The following is a 15,860-nucleotide window of genomic DNA, read 5'->3' on the forward strand; positions in this document are numbered from 1 at the left end:
GACGACATACCCACAGGCACATGTGGTGGGTAGCTCATTTTTCGGGACGCTCCCGAGAACTCGTTGGCACGTTGTAACAGGCCCTCAAACGGAAAGGATTGGGTGGCATTCAGTCGCAAGTATAATGGTAATAATTCATTAGTTTTTGGTATTTGAAGTCGAACGTACAGACAAGGTGAGGTGCTTGAGACACAAGAAGACATCATTTCTAATTCGTATCTAGTGAGCTCATAACTCACAGCCATCATCATGACCATCGTCCGCCCAGCCACATCCCAACTACCCATGCCAAGGACGTCCTGAGGAATACACGCATACATCCCATGACTCAATCATGATCGGTTCAAGAGCCGAGCTGGAAGCTGAAACATGCAGATGTTGGATACGCTTGGCCAACCTGACCCCAAGAACTTTTTGTAATAGGGGCATGTCCCCTCAGCTCGTGAAGAGTGGTTCGTATGGGGAACAGCATTCCCGATTTGTAAATTAATGTGACCTCAGCATCCAATTACGGAGAGGTCTATGATGATGCCCCGGCTTGGGCGCTGAGAACATGTCTTGAACCCAATATGCTGCGAAGATGAGATTTGTAAGTTTATTTGTCTAGCATGATTGTAACGCAGAACTCATTACTCGACTCTTCGAAGTCGAAATTACTTACGCCTCAACCAACGCCCAGGATGTTCTCTTTCCAGGGTGTTCTCCTTTCAGGTAACTTTCATTTTTACAAGGAAAATTCTCGGCAGGTTTTGTGGCACTAGCACCGATGGAGTTTTCTATCCAGTGACTTTCAACGAGTCTGCTTCATACAGGGGCTTTGTGGAGGAGATTTTATCGAGGCAGCCTGTTTCTGTCGAATTTGATGCCTTCGGCAGTGCTAATTCTGGGTCTTATGAAATGGTTCTTCTTGGCAGGAACGGGTGGAGTGAAAAGACGGAGTACTTCGAGTTGTGACTATTGTGACAGCGGAATCGAAAAGGAGTTCTGGTGACTGACCTTGAAATACATAAACGAGCCACTTTCGTTCCATCTTGCCGTCTCGTTCATAGTATTTTCTACCAGAGAGTGTGTCCAACTCATCTTGCCCGAGCATTTTTACAGTTCTTTTTCTTCATATTTCAGCATCATCGTAGGTATTAACACTATTAGCTTTCTCGCATAGTCTAGGACTCATAAAGTCGACAGCACGCACAATGAAGGCCGCCAGCAACATCTTTGTCGCCACTCTGGCAGCCCAGGCCTCAGCTCTGGTCCAGATGGAGGTTCGCTACAGCGACAGGATGATCGATGTCGGCAATCTCGATCTGTTCGAAGTGACATGGCAAGCCATCTACGGCGAGACCGGCAACACCCGAGCCATTATGACCGACCGCTCCTTCGGCGCCCAGACAAACGAGTGCACACACGCCGAGGACTACGACCCTGACGTCACCGTCCAAGTCAAGATGAACGGAGCCTGGGGCCAGACGCCCGGCCTCACCGACAACCAGATGCGTGAGGGCCTGGTCCAGTCCATGTGGGAGGTCCTCAGTCGCGTTTCAGACCCTTACGGATACGAGGTTTTCAACGGCTGCCGCGGTCTGACCTGGATGGAAAGTGTTGGATACACCTCAGACGCCGCATGCGGTCCCAAGAGCGCCCGTGACTGCGAGTACGCCTGCCGCAACGAGAACTCGCCTGGTCTGGCGCAGTGCATGAACCACACATGGGGCCATAAGGTCCCCTCTTCGCTGCGTGTGACGGCTTACATCGACGGTCGTCTGCAGCCTGATGACTTGATCATCGAGTTTGGTGCTACTGTTAACCCTGTTACTGGAGGTTGTGGTTGGGTTGGAACCATTGCTGGTGCTCTCGCTGGTTTCATCCCTGTCGGTGGCGACCTGTTCGCCGCCGGCATTGACATTGGCTGCAGCGACTAGACTGTCAGATGGAGATAGGTTGAAGATATGATTGCATTTAAGAGGGGTTCCATCACACTTGAGTTATGTCAACGTCACGTTCTACAGGCTCCAAAGTTAGGTGTAGGTTTCAATGTATATAGTTAGCATCTCCATTAGTTACTTTGCGTTACTGATAATCTTACATAGCCTATTCACCGAAAACATTTTCAAAAACTAAATGTCATTATGTGAATAGCTACAAGTCTTCTATACGGGGGGTTGCCAATGGAAAACATTGAGCACCTTTGTGGAGCCCTTTAGCGATGAACTCCTGTGATGATGCCCTATACAAAATTGCTGGTTAGTATGCATTCGTCAAGGATGGACAGTGTGGTCGACATGAAAACACTAGACATTTGTTCACCTACCATGGATGAGTGATTGAAGGAAACGTATGGTCAGTGGGAGGAGGCTTAGTGGACTACATCGCGTTGACTGAGAGCATACATAGATGCAGACTATATATAGCACGCACTAGGAAGGAATTTTTAACACCCCAGTCATAACACTGTTGAACAGGGGAGCTGTTGCGGCCAAGAATTCGACCGCAATAGAACAAGGCGACAAAAAGGGCCCCAGCAAATTACCTAGTTAGTGCTGGCGTTCGCGGCACAATTGGTCTCCCCAGGAGAATCTGTGATGATGCCTGTTTGAAAAATTGCTACTTTGGTTAGTGCAGTGCTCATGGTACCTTTTTGATACGGCTAGGGAACATCTGGGATATAAGTCATCTTGTTGATCAGTTTTGCACCATGTATTGTTACAGACTCTATTTCCACGATTCTTAATAGCAATGAGAGCAATCAATGTAATGGCAAGTGGCTATTTTAACTCATCGAGTCACTGAGAGAAAGTGGAGACGTGCTTCAACTCTAAGTGGACGACGCTAATTCAAGCGAAGCGAAGTTTGGGTTGCGGAGACGCACAAAAATGAAATAGTGCATGGTGCCTCTGCCAGCAAAACAAAAGCTATCAAGGACCGACCGCGATTCGAACGCGGGGCCTAGAGATAGTTGCAGATGAGAAACTGCAATCTCTCGCTCTACCACTGAGCTATCGATCCTCATGGTTGGTGATGGAGAGAAGAGTCTCAGAGAAGCTCATGGATGCCAGACATGCTACGTCCAGTCGCGCTAGAAGGTACGCTCCCCGCCACCATGAAAGAGCGGTCTGGGTTGCAACAAAGCTTAGCTCTTTGACTCAGCAGCCCTTAATGACTTTTCTTGTTATTACCATTACTATTGATATCAAGAAATTCCACCCAATTTGTGTCGTTACCCTGTAACTAAGTCTTTGGGTGCGTCGTAGACAAGTTGAAGATGCTTTCGGACCAAGACCCAGTCATTACTCCACCGCTGTGGCAACATAAGCACCAAATAGGGAGGAGAGACGTACCCGAGAGTTGGTTGCTTTCCTAGCTCAATTTGGTCAGAGCGTCCGACTTTTACGTTGTAAATGCTATCGGAAGGCTGTGGGTTCGAGTCCCACGGATCGCGGTCTTTCTTTTGTAACGTCGTGCTTCATTTTTTATTCCCATTTTAGGCTGGTTGTTCTTCGGAAGCTAAGAATAACAATGACATCACTATTAGGGCCATACGCGCATAGTGTATGTGAAACCATACCGGTGAATGCCGAAGCCGTAAGACTAGTTGCTGTGCATCGTTGTCACTCGTTCCTATTCAGCTATGGGTGATTGAGCCAAGTGACACCGGACGGTCCCGGGCGGCAGTCCGAACGGCTTTCACATCATCTTGGAGCCGAACTACCCGCAGGGAACCGGTACGTCGCAATATAAGGAACAATCGCGATCTAGTATATCCGAAATCATGACCGAAGCATTTGTTCGAAAGAGCTACCTAGTCGGGATTCGGACGGCTTCAAAAAGGGAAGGTTCGGATCGGTTGCCAAACGGCATCTTGCATGTCGGGGCCGAGCTGATCACTAGTGACCGAGGACGCCCGAAAGCGACGCCACAAGAATGTTTCAGAGCATCATGTCTATTTACTCTGGACCTTGATCTCAGAAAATTATGGGTTAATGGAGCTGTTTGCGGGCAAAATATTTGGATTGCTGTTAAACGGTTAGCGTCAGTAAACTATGACCTCTTACACCGTAGTAATCCTATCAGACCACTTCCAAGGATGCCACTGAGGCCTTGCTGCGTAAGCCATTTTAGTAGGGCCATGTGGGTTCGTCTCAGAGTGTGAAAGCAACCCTTGCTGAATTGTGATGTATCAGGCCTCGATAGGCGGTTTGCTGCCTAGGTAGATACGCCTCATCTTGGATACTTCAAGCTCCCAGTCTCTCGTGTCATCTTGTAGAGAGAATCTATTCAAAGTTTTGGTATACCCAAAGCCTGGAAAATATCGGTTGCATCAAATAACGTCTGGAGAAGTTGCCCAGGCTGAATTTCATCACAAAAACGTCTTCGTTGACTTTAAGTGTCTGAGTGGGCAAGACTGTGTCCCGGCAGTGACTGAGAAATATATCCGTTGCCCAACTAGATATATTAGGCTACAACAAGCCGTTGTGGAAGAGACCTCTAGACTTAGGATTTCATATCCTTAACCTAATAACAAACAGATGACGTAACTGGGCTCATGCTGACAGGCTTAGGGACCGTTTGCGAACCCAACAACTACTTCCTTGTGATAGGAATGTGCCCCATATAGCCCCTGATAGAGATGGTTGGGTAAGCTATTGCTCCCATTCTGGTGTACCTCCCCCAAATCAACATGCAGACGGACTCAAAAAGTTAAACTTCAACCTGGGTATTTCCATTCCACTTGCTAGGATTTCAAAAAGTGCGGTTAGAGCAAGAACGAGTGTGAATATCCTGAGACTGCCGTGGAAGTTGAATGACGGTATCCTCTGGAACTTCTGCTTGAGACGGAGTCCAGATGCCTCTTTAGAATTCGTACCACTCAAAGTGGCCTATCTAGGCTGCGCTATGGCGATACGTTCGGGAGACTTCCATTAGAAGTGTTTGCCATCTTTACAGTTCCATCCTTATCAAGGAATTCAATCACCTTCCTGACCCTAGACCCATCCTCATTGAAGTACAAGGTGAAACTGCACTCAAAGGGGTACGACTCTTCACTATTAACTACTGCGACTTCTGAGACGGCCGTGAATGCAGCCCGGCGGGCTTCAGTGTCGATGACCAAGTTCGAGATGACACCGTTACGGAACTTGAGAAATTGAATATCCTTTGCAAAGACGTCTTGAAATGTCGTATTGTCAATGCTGAAGTCTGCCGGCAGGCCTAAGGCCCCAGGCACTGATGAAGGAAGTAGGTGGCGGGTGCAATCAGGTGTGACGTTACGATTGATGATGGCAGGGTCGTTCTGAGCTGCGCCATCTTCGTATGATGCTAAGAAGGCTTCGGCTGTAGCCTTGATCGACTTTCTGATGTCAAAGGAGGATGGAGTGGTGGCCATGATGAAGTGAGTTTTTGAAAATTCGAAGGAAATATGAACTGTCTGAAAAAAACTTTGGGCTTGCCGTCTATTTGACTTCAATGTGTAACAGGACGATGGCCTCCCTATTGCCTAACATCAGCTAATTGGAATTTTGCAGCCAGCCTGCGTGCATTCGTACATGTAGCAAATTCTCTTGGCGCTCCTAGCTTCGCCACTGCCATTCCTAAGCTGTGATTAGTATACAGTACGAGAGCAAAAGTCTAAATGGGCTCTTTAGGGCCTTTTCAAGGGAGTGGGGTAGCCAAGAGAGGGAACAGTGAATAGTGATTGTATTTCGCGTGGGGCTTACCACCTATTCAGCTTCCAAGTGGAACGACATTGTTACCATCTTACATCTCCGTTGGCCCTTGTCTCATTCGAGCCATAGCTCTTCCCGGCGATAGGGCTAAAGCCATGAATTAACGCCGTCCTTTGAATAATACTTTACGGACAAGCCCGGTTGATGGAATAATCGTGTACTGCCATTAACCATCCACATCACAGACTTTTGACTCGCCAGGATGACATTTTGCCCCTTTTCGGCCTAGTGTAATACTCCTTACTAAAGTTAAACAACAAATTTGGAGCTCCCTGGGTTTTATCCTACCTCCGCTCGATGACATTTTTCTCCTTCTTGAGCCTAGCCCACGGGGTGGGGGCCACGGGGGTGGGGTTCATGCATGGTGCGTGTACTTGTCTAACTCTTGTTGATTGACGTTGTTCAGTGCACGACACATATTGATCCCGAAGACCAGGCCCGGCCAGGTTGATTTCTTCACTGAAGCACTTACGAGTACGTTTCAACAATCAAGACACAAAACTGGATGCTCGGTGACTCAGAATAATGGAAAACTCCGTTACTCCGATTTCTTCGTCCGTGGGCGAGAGCGAATTGAATAGGGTGGGCGATCACCTGAACCACGTCGAGGCCAATGAAGAGGCCATGGCCAAGAAGCAGCGCAGGAAGCTTCAAAACCGGAAGAACCAAAGAGCACACCGTGAGTTTTTCGTCAATGCTTCAGCCCATTCCGAGCTCATAAAATTTAAAGGACTGCGGATTAAGGGACAAGACCCGGGGCCTATTCAGACGTCGCGCCCGTTCCAAGTCAGGCGCTGGCGCCTTGACGAACCCAATAACTGTCCCTCACAAGACGCCTCATCAGCATTGAAATGCACAACCGCTATGCAAATATCCTCTAGGCCACCTCCCACTCAAGACAGTACATCGAGGTTCACACCTGAACGTACTTATGTCCTTCGAGGACCACCGCCCAACGCCGCGGTCCATACTCAGACGTCCCTCACCCCCCCGTCCTTCATTTTCCCCCTTTCTGCGGATCACCTCCTTCATCTTGTCCAGTATAATGTCTTTCGCGCCTTCGTATCGAATAAGCGCACGCTCAACACCCTTCTCACGGGCTGGACTGATAACCCTCCTTCCCCAACTACATGTCCCATCAGCGGTCCTTACCGTGACGACACAACCGTCTACCCCCTCAACCCCAATATTCCTCTTTCTCTCGTCCCTACCCGCCTCCAGCAGACCCGCTTACACTCCTTGTGGATCAACCTCTTTCCCTTCCCCTGCGTCCGTGACAATCTAATAAGGCACGAAGGAAATTTCGATCACTGGGAGCTGCTACAAGATCTCATCGGTGAGCTTATGAGTGCCACGCCAGTCCAAAAGCGACGAGGCACACCCGTCACTATCACCGTTTCCGACCCCAAACCTATGTCGACCCTGCCCCTCACAGCAGGAAGTGACGAGGACGAGGTCACTGCGGGCCGCAAGGGACTTATTGTTTGGGGCGAACCGCATGACATGCGGAGCTGGGAGGCTACCCCGGGTTTCTTGCGAAGTGGTCATGGGCAGTGGAGGGATGCGATGAGTTAGTTGAATCTAGTAACCGCTGGAGACTCTTGAGAGGAGAGGAACCCATGCGCTTCTCTGAATCGAAAAGGTGACCGCTACGCCAAACAAGCCTTGAAGCAACTGAAGGATGACCGGCTAATGGGTAATAGGATCTGTCCTTAGGGTGCTGTTGATCATGATTACACCTTAACATCAGATAGGCCAACGGCGACCCCGAGAATAGTTACGGAAGCTTCCTTCACCTCGTATTGCAAATCGTATGACTCTGTGATACATAGGGATATTGTCTTCAAAGGAAGTGATAATTTTGACTGTACACTAACTGCCAGGTCCCTCTCGGTTCCCTACTCCTCGTCCGGCAATCCTACCATCTCAAGCGAGTCTTTCCATAGCCTCTTCGCCTTTTCCACATCATAGGCGTGCGGGGCATACCCGAGCGCAGAAAATTTGTCATCCCCTTCCGCGTACGGCTCTGCCACAGCGCAGTTGACAAGGTACTTGCCACCTTCGTGCTCCCATACTTTGCTGACAGCTGCCCATACCGAGGTTGCGGCACCCTGCTCAACGCTCTTCATTGTGGGGTACAAGAACTCCATCCCCTTGAAGGCATCCGGGGGCATGTGCTGGGTGAGGCCGGTCTGTACAATACCGGGATGGACGCTCGTGGAGTGTAGGTGGCGCGAGCCATAGCGACGCTCGATCTCGTTGGCCATATAAATGTTGGCGGTCTTAGATTGGCCGTAGGCCACACTGGCGTCATAGCCACCTTTCTGGAAGTTGTAGTTGTCGGAGTCATTGATCCCGTGGACGTTGTGGGCCGAGGAAGAGAGATTGACGACGCGGGATGGGAGTTGGGGGGAAGCGGCAGCGAGAAGAGCGGGTTCCAAGAGCTTGTAAAATAGGAAATGTGATAGGTGGTTCGTGCCGAACTGGAGTTCGTGGCCATCAGCGGTTAGACGAAGGTCGGGTATGGCCATGATACCAGCATTGTTCACAAGGAGATGAATCTTGGAAGTCTTGGCGAGAATGGCGGCGGCGGCGGCGCGGACGGAAGAGAGGCTGGCCTGGTCCATTTCGATAATCTCCATACGGGAGGGTTCAAAGATACCAGCGAGGGCGGATTGGGCCTTGGCGACGTCTCGGGCCGTGAGAAAGAGGGTGGCGCCAGTGGTAGCCAAGGCGCGAGTGGTTTCGATGCCGATGCCGGAAGACGTACCAGTGATGACAATGACCTCGCCTTTGAGCTTGTCTTCAACACCCTCGTCCATGATGATTTGCAGGGCTGTTGGGCGCGCGTCGCCAGGGCCGTTTGGCTTAGCATGGGCTTCAGCGTAGCGCGACATGATTGCTTTGGTGAGGGTTCAAAGAGACGGTGATGGGGAACAACAGTCGCTTTAGTGCCACAAGGAAGATTGCTGTGATGTTGAAGAGTTGGATTCTGAAGCTGAGTGGAAGCAAGAGGGGAAAGTGGTTCACTTATATACTCAACTCACTCAAGACATCTACACGGCGCCGTGGTCGCGTTGCATGAGAGCATTTCCTCGTGAAGACTATGACTTACAAATCACGGTACGATTCAGAGGTCCTTTCCGGCGATAAGACAAACTTGAAGCTGTTAATACCGCCTCGTTATGAAAGCTTTAGAGACTGGAATTACTTGATGTGTTGTCGTGTTCTGTACTTTCCTCGTCCTTTGCTATTTCCACTACTGATTCATGACTCGTCGTGATGACCTTTTTTCCCCTTTCGGTCTAGTCACTCGCTGTACAAATAGTAAGCTCCGGGTCCATTATTCCTGGTTATCAACATTCCAGGGTCCGGGTTCAAGCGTACTTGCCTCGTGAGACTATACACCCACAAATTTTATTTTGTCTAGTAGTCTGAATCCATCTTGGCCTCACATGTGTCTGGGTCGTAATATTTACCGTCAACAATAGGCATGCCGCGTTTGTCATTCTCCGAGCCTGTCAAGGTCCACTGCTGCACGTGCCATGTTACTGGCCTCGTAGTATCAGAACGATCGGGGTTGAACATTTTCAAAGGATGGCGATAAGGTGTATAAAAGTGAGAAAAGGTCAAAAATGGCTTGGAAAGGACAATTGGGAAGAGAGGGGAGTTTAGAACTCACTTTTGGAAGACATGTAGTTTCTATGTATGGTGCATTTGAGCGTCGGGATGCGTGATCAAACAGGTAAAGCGCTGTGGCGAATATTGCTAGAGGGAATGTGTTAGTTATAACTATCGTATTTGTTTGTTTGTTCGCATGTAGGCCTGCGGGTATTACATGTGTTTAGGGATTAGGTCTTGGTAACTGAGAAAAGGTTCCTTGGCACAGATGTCTACGCTATTTGTCAAAACACACTGCTTTCAATGAAGTGGATGTATGGTTCAGCATTAATGACGGCTTATAGGTATGTAACAACGGAAGCCAGACGAAGAATGTAAGATAACTGCCAAGAATACAGATACCCCCGTCTCCGCCCCCGACTAACAGTTCAGCGCGGGTCAACGGGATTGGCATGGACTGTGGGCGTATTTGCCAGAACACCGCATTCATACATAGTCAAGACGCAAGCAACTTCTAAAAACGAAACCAATGTCATTGATGGTCGTTCTAGATATGCAGCTGTGCGTCCGTCGAGACTCTTGGTAATCTCTGCAAAGCGGGGGATCAACACAACTTTACGAGAAAGAACCAAGGAGACCAAGCGGGAAAGGGTGCCATAGTTCAAGTAAGAGTGCTAGTTTGTTTGCTGGTTTCTAGCGCAAGTTGACGGTGTCATAACGTGAGTTCTACACTCCATCTCACTTCTTTCACTTCCAATCTTAAACGAGAACCAGCCGTTGCACCTCGGCTTTCCCGAAGTAGTCAAAGTCCTTTGGGATTGCAAAAACGCCGACTCGCTCGAATGCGCCTGGCGCATAATCTCGTTGAGTGGTGCGCAAGACCAGGCCGACATCTACGCGGGAGCCGATGAAGCCAGCGTCCTCGGAAGAATGGTTGGCTTCTTCGACTTCCATCTCGCCGAATAACAGAAGTCGGAATGGCACGCGGATTCGCGTGGACTTCATTGCTGAGATTAGGTCTTCGCAATCTGGCCAGAATCTCGCAGAATGTAAAAGACTTTCAGTAGGGTCAGCTTCAGGGGTGAATACCAGATGACGTGCAGTGTCCATGCTTTCCTCCTGGTCCGGGGGGAATGTGCCCTTCCTTGCAACATGACTGCCGATATCTCGATTTTATACTGACTGGCCAGCAGGCCGTCTCCTATACTTCCTGGTGCCGAACGAAATTTGGTGCCCCAGACGTGAAAGAAAGGGCTTAGAATGAGAGAGCCGAGTTTGAGGCCAGGCAAAATCGATGCGGCGCTTTCAATAACTTGTCCGTCTTTAAAAATCATGGATGCCCAAGACCACGTTGGAATGCGAGGAGTATGACAGCGATGGCTTCCGGCAACGAGCCCTGGTCCGGAGACAATATCGTCCGAGACCGGGCTGAGGTTCCATAGGAGCCCTCTCACCAGTTCCAGAGGCGAGCCTGCCGGGATGGCGGCAAAGCACCGCTTACCAGTGATCTGGGCGCTGTGACGAAGCATACTCCCCATGTGAACCAGCCTCCGGTCGGGTCGTGAGAGTGGCAGGTCCATATACATTTGAAATACGTGACCGAGATCTCTGACAAAACCCATTCGATGGAAGGTGCATCTTGGGAGCGGGGACGAGAAGTTGGCGTGCGTCGTCAGGTAGTATTGATCCTCGCACTCGCATCTCGTACCTTCCAAACAGTCCCATACCATCTCGGACCTGTGCAGATGAAGTATCCTTGGCGACAGTAGCATGCGTTGGAATGACGGTGCATGCCGTAAAAGTCCCATTAGGCGACCCGTGAGTCTGGTCAGGTGGTTGTCGGTCCCCATTGGTTGCAGCAAGACCTGTTCGGCCATGATCAAGTGGCTCCAATGCATGCTCTGACGGACATGGATGGGATATGTACGACCATGCTGGCTGATTTGAATAGTGCTAGACATATTTCGTTTGTCGACTTCATCTGTGATGGTTGGGCGGGTTGGGCGGAAGTTGCTTAGTCTAAGGTCTTTGATATCGGTTAATGCAATCGTGAAATGAGCAAGTCGGAAGATAACATCTTCCCGGTCTGAATGCCAGTTGCAGTCTTCCTCGTCGTCCTGAACGACACACAGCTGTGGAATATAAGCGTATCGCACGCCTTGCTCGCTGGCAACTGTCAAGGCTTCTTGCAGTGCCACCGGGATCTGCCACCACGGCATACCCCTCTGGCGCTCTTCCAAATTCTGAGCGGTCGTACGTGATGAAGGCGCTGGTAATGGGCCAGCAACTCCATGTATGATGGCGACGTAAGCGCCAGGAGAAGAGGAAGAATCAACGAGCTTGACGCCATTTCGTGGATTCTTGCTCAGGTCCAGGTATCGCCGAGGAGCCGACCCTGTGACCCCCTGGCAAAGCATTGCGCTGCAATGGTGGTGCGACGCAGTGCAATTGTTAACCCAGTCAGTAACTATCTTCTGTCGACGTCTGGAGTGCAGCTTTGGGGTGACGTCTTTGGCCGAGCCGAATGCCGGCCAGGGGGATGGTTTCCCTGCGACAAGTTTCACATCAGTACAAGCAGCTGGAAGCAGGTGTAAGAGACTCCCACCTGGTTTGGTAAAAAGCTCAAAAGACGTTTGAACCGGGACCATGTCGCCTTCGGAGTTCTTGTAAGAAACAACTGCCACTACTTTGACGAGACTACCAAGGTAGACGCAAACAAAAGACAAGTCAAACAGGAGCTTGCTTTCGTGACAATCGATTTTTGCCATAAGCAGGACGCCTGACTTGATGGCGTAGCATGTCTGACATCCGTTTTTGCTGGATTTGGTGAACTGTTTGAGTTCACATGTCAGAATCACAAGGCTCCCGAAATTCGAAGCTGGGATGCGGTTCCGATCCAGGTTGTAGCACACGGGGCAAACCGGCTGCTCAGAGGCGACGGCCTGGCTTTGGGTGTTGTCACCCGACATGGCCAGTACAGGCGACTAGTAGGCGAGGAAGCGGATGTTGAGAATGCTCATGCTGGTGTCTGCTCTGGTAGAAACAGGTGTGATTTGGTTCTGATATCGTTGGGATGTGGTTGAGCGTCGCAATTGATCGTTGATCGTACTGGAAAGAGAAGGTTCGAAGACGGGGAAACGGGGGTTGCACGTCGCCACGTGCGGCAGCACCCTATCCTGTCTACTCCGCGCCTTGGGCCGCTGCTGACATAATGTGGTGTTGCGACTTTGCCGGTCTTGCCTTCCCGCACAACACTATGTCAACATATGGCTGAGACGGATGATTTCGTGAAGATCGCCGGGTCGAGGCTTGACATCAGTTCGCCTCAGCACCAGTAATGGAAGCGGAGCATCTGAGTTGTGATCAATAATCTATGATGTTCAGAAATTCCAATCACATCCATCGGGATTGGGGCTTCGTTGCATGAAGTCGGCCTGACGCCTGAAGTATAATTGCTTTGTGTCTATATGCAACCACGCTATCTTATGCTATGCTGAGAGAAAAGACGACTTACAAGCCTTCCCTTTCCCTTACGCTTTCAACGCAATCTTGCCATCTAATAACCTTCATGTATATGCACTCAATGACGGCAATCACAACCATGCCACCGCCAAGGCCAACCCAGGCACCGTTGAGCTCCAGGCCTGGAGATCCCAGCTCCAGCCAGACGGCGAGCGGCACCGCGGCCACGTAATTGACGACAAACACGACACAGGCCGCCACGGACTGACGACCGAGACCACGCAGCACGCCATTGCATCCACTGATAATGGAGTCGATGAGCTGGAACGCCGCGACAGCGAGCATTGAGTTTGTGGTGAGCCTTTGCACAACTTCATCCTCGGAGAAGATGAGACCGAGCTGATTGCGGAACACGAAAACGAAGATGGCGTCCAGGACTCCAACGACAGTGAAGACGACGGCGTACAGCGTCGCGGCTCGCCGGGCAGTCGACACGAGGCCGGCGCCAATGAGGTGGCCGATGCGGGTGCTGATAGCAACGGAGATCGAAAAGGGGATGTGCCACATGACGACCGAGATTGTCGTGAGGATGGTCTGCGCGGCGAGATGTTCCGTGCTCAAGTAGGAGGTGCTAAGCGTCAGGATCTCAAAGGCAGCCCACTCGCCAATGTTGACGGCCGAGCCGGCGATGGAGAGCCGTACCGGGACGCTCCACTCAGTGAAGGCCTTGCGGGAGAAGCCGCCCCAGCACTCATGCGACCATTGGCCCCAGAAGATAATGTAGATGAGCAGGAAGGCGGGTCGCAAGTCGTTCGCCAGAGCCTGGCCCAGGGCCGCGCCCTCGAGGCCCATGTCCAGCTTGAAGGCGAAGAACCAGCTGAAGAGGGCGTTGAGAGGAGCGCAGATAATGAGGACGACCATGGCGCTCTTGAAGTCACCTTGGGCCTGCAAGAACCGCTTCAGAGCCTCGAAGGCGGCGTATCCAGGAATGCCGACCAAGCTGACCCGCAGGAAGGAACCGGCCTTGACGGCCAAGTGGTGCTGCTTCACAAACAGCGAGAGGATGGACGGTGAAAAGATCCAAAAGAGGCCGATGGGCACGGTGGCGATGGCCATGAGGATGAGCATGCGCTGAACATGCAGGCCGACGGCAGTAAGGCGGCCAGAACCGTGGGCCTGGGCACAGAGGGTGTCGAGGGCGGTGGCCATGCCTTCGTAGATGGCGAGGCCGATAATGTTCATGGTCGTCAGGCCGATGCTGGCGGCGGCGAGGTCATCGGCGCTAAGATGGCCGGCAACGAAGGTGGTGATGACGGTGAAGGAGTACTGAAGCAGATAGGTCGCGATGAGCGGCAGCGAGTACTGGCAGAGTAGCCATGCTTCCGCCAGCCAGCTGTGCGTCACCGGCTCGATGTCGGGCTTCTGGTGCGGCTGGTCCGACAGCAACGGCGTTGTCTCGCCGGTCCGGTCATCTCGGTCGCGGGGATCCATGGTGGGGATTGTACGGCGGAGGAAGGGTGTGATGGGAAGAAGGAGAGAAGGTGACAGGCGACTCCTGACAGGGCACAGGCAGGGCCGGCTGAAAGTTAGACTATTAGACTGGGTTCGGGCTGCCGGAAGGGTTGCTTTAAATAGCGGCGGGCTGCATCAGCGCATCAACCCTTCAAACTTTGTAATCGGATGGTGCGAAACGTGCGTTGGATTCCGACGCGGTTCAACCGCGGAAGCGAGCAGCGAGCGAAGAAGCAGCAGCAGAAGCAGCAGCAACGGCCCTTGCGAGGCGGCAGAGAGAGAGAGAGTGAGAGAGCTCTGGATCCCGGAAAATTCGGCTCGAGTCCGTGCAACTGCACTGCAACAAAGGAAAAGATTTGTCCCGGCAGTGCAAGCGGACCAATTAGTGGAGATGGATCCACCTCTCCCGTTCCGCCAGCCGGCAACGCTTTGAGAAGCATCGTGCCATGTCGGGGAACCGGCGTGCCGCTGATTCCGTTCGCCCCGAGGCGGGATCTTGAAGATTGTACATGCCACAGTACTACTATAATATGAGGGAGGAAGACCGAGTCCCAGTCCTGCGCCACTTTTAACCGCCTTATGCATGCGTGCCATGTCTTGGATGCGATGCTTCTGCTGCTATTTACACAAATTGAAGCATCAAGATTAATAATCGGTTGCGTGATTAAAGTGTTGGTGATACATCTCAAATGCCCCGTCCACCGGTTCCCCTCAAAGCATATTCATCCGCATTGTCCTACTTCGAACACGACTTTGAAGATCAACATCATGTGAAAACGGTGTGGAGGGGAAGTGCACCTTAACATAAGGTTTAGGGTGCTGCATTACAAATGAGCTCTGTCGACCCTTTGGGTGATTACGTTGGGTCGAGAGAATGACCAAGTGCTCACTAGCGACCACAAGTGTCTGAAACTCCTAGGGCCTCTCATGTCAACTCGACAACCGCCGTTCATCAGGAAGCGGAACACTCTACGACCAGTCAAATCCTTCTTGCTATCGCTGCAGCTGGTGTTTTTCGTTCTTGTTTGTACAAGAATACCCAGGCCCCTCTTCAAAGGAAATGTCTGGTCCAATAGTATATGATTAGCTGTCCGGCGGGTTGTCTGGAGCTGCTGATGGGTTCAACTTGCTACATTTGCTTAATCTTGTTCGTCGGTCTTCTTCGGTATCTTATTGCATGCGACGCGCCGTATGCCTATCCGGCAGCTGGATAGGTATTTCTCTCATGTCTCACTTAAGTCGTCCCACATTCTCTGGTTGCACCCGCTAATATTTGATGAGATGATTTACGCGTATTGTCTTAAACTCTCCTCTCGTCTTGTAAATCTCTTACATCGCTTCTAGTCTCCCGAGAGATACTGTCCGTGCTACCCGTAACCGTCTGACCCATCTATCCTAGACGCGTCATTGATTCTTGTCTGATACCTGACGTTAACGTTACCGCAATCATGTCCTTTCCAAAAAGATCAAGGTGCAAGGGGTTTCCAAAGATGCTTTCAAGATCGGCGCAATTGATTCGAATGATCCGAGTTCTTCAGTCAGAGA

General features: G+C 51.0%; 6 protein-coding genes and 2 non-coding genes across 8 annotated transcripts; 3 read left to right on the forward strand and 5 right to left on the reverse strand.

Annotated features, from left to right (window-relative positions):
- Positions 1 to 1,193: 1,193 nt before the first annotated feature.
- On the forward strand, positions 1,194 to 1,919 carry ColSpa_07663 (uncharacterized protein; the record flags this gene model as incomplete). Its single annotated transcript, XM_049273875.1, has 1 exon — positions 1,194 to 1,919. One exon carries the CDS (start codon positions 1,194 to 1,196, stop codon positions 1,917 to 1,919), a length of 726 nt encoding a protein of 241 aa, XP_049129832.1.
- A 996-nt stretch (positions 1,920 to 2,915) lies between these two features.
- ColSpa_tRNA_203 lies at positions 2,916 to 3,003 on the reverse strand. Its single transcript is given in 2 exon segments — positions 2,916 to 2,951; positions 2,968 to 3,003. It is a non-coding gene; the product is annotated as a tRNA-Cys (tRNA).
- Positions 3,004 to 3,348: 345 nt separating this feature from the next.
- ColSpa_tRNA_199 lies at positions 3,349 to 3,436 on the forward strand. The gene is given in 2 exon segments: positions 3,349 to 3,387; positions 3,401 to 3,436. It is a non-coding gene; the product is annotated as a tRNA-Lys (tRNA).
- Positions 3,437 to 4,888: 1,452 nt separating this feature from the next.
- ColSpa_07664 (uncharacterized protein) lies at positions 4,889 to 5,380 on the reverse strand (the record flags this gene model as incomplete). Its single annotated transcript, XM_049273876.1, has 1 exon — positions 4,889 to 5,380. One exon carries the CDS (start codon positions 5,378 to 5,380, stop codon positions 4,889 to 4,891), a length of 492 nt encoding a protein of 163 aa, XP_049129833.1.
- An 865-nt stretch (positions 5,381 to 6,245) lies between these two features.
- On the forward strand, positions 6,246 to 7,295 carry ColSpa_07665 (uncharacterized protein; the record flags this gene model as incomplete). Its single annotated transcript, XM_049273877.1, has 1 exon — positions 6,246 to 7,295. One exon carries the CDS (start codon positions 6,246 to 6,248, stop codon positions 7,293 to 7,295), a length of 1,050 nt encoding a protein of 349 aa, XP_049129834.1.
- Positions 7,296 to 7,618: 323 nt separating this feature from the next.
- On the reverse strand, positions 7,619 to 8,617 carry ColSpa_07666 (WW domain-containing oxidoreductase; the record flags this gene model as incomplete). The annotated part of the gene is made up of 1 exon (XM_049273878.1): positions 7,619 to 8,617. The coding sequence occupies one exon, from the start codon at positions 8,615 to 8,617 to the stop codon at positions 7,619 to 7,621; it is 999 nt and encodes a 332-aa protein (XP_049129835.1).
- A 1,483-nt stretch (positions 8,618 to 10,100) lies between these two features.
- On the reverse strand, positions 10,101 to 10,346 carry ColSpa_07667 (uncharacterized protein; the record flags this gene model as incomplete). The annotated part of the gene is made up of 1 exon (XM_049273879.1): positions 10,101 to 10,346. One exon carries the CDS (start codon positions 10,344 to 10,346, stop codon positions 10,101 to 10,103), a length of 246 nt encoding a protein of 81 aa, XP_049129836.1.
- Positions 10,347 to 12,851: 2,505 nt separating this feature from the next.
- Positions 12,852 to 14,294, reverse strand: ColSpa_07668 (putative transporter; the record flags this gene model as incomplete). Its single annotated transcript, XM_049273880.1, has 1 exon — positions 12,852 to 14,294. One exon carries the CDS (start codon positions 14,292 to 14,294, stop codon positions 12,852 to 12,854), a length of 1,443 nt encoding a protein of 480 aa, XP_049129837.1.
- Between the last annotated feature and the right edge of the window lie 1,566 nt (positions 14,295 to 15,860).

Source organism: Colletotrichum spaethianum, assembly GCF_022836535.1.
Source record: "Colletotrichum spaethianum MAFF 239500 DNA, contig19, whole genome shotgun sequence".
In the NCBI taxonomy this organism is placed as follows: Eukaryota; Fungi; Ascomycota; class Sordariomycetes; order Glomerellales; family Glomerellaceae; genus Colletotrichum; species Colletotrichum spaethianum.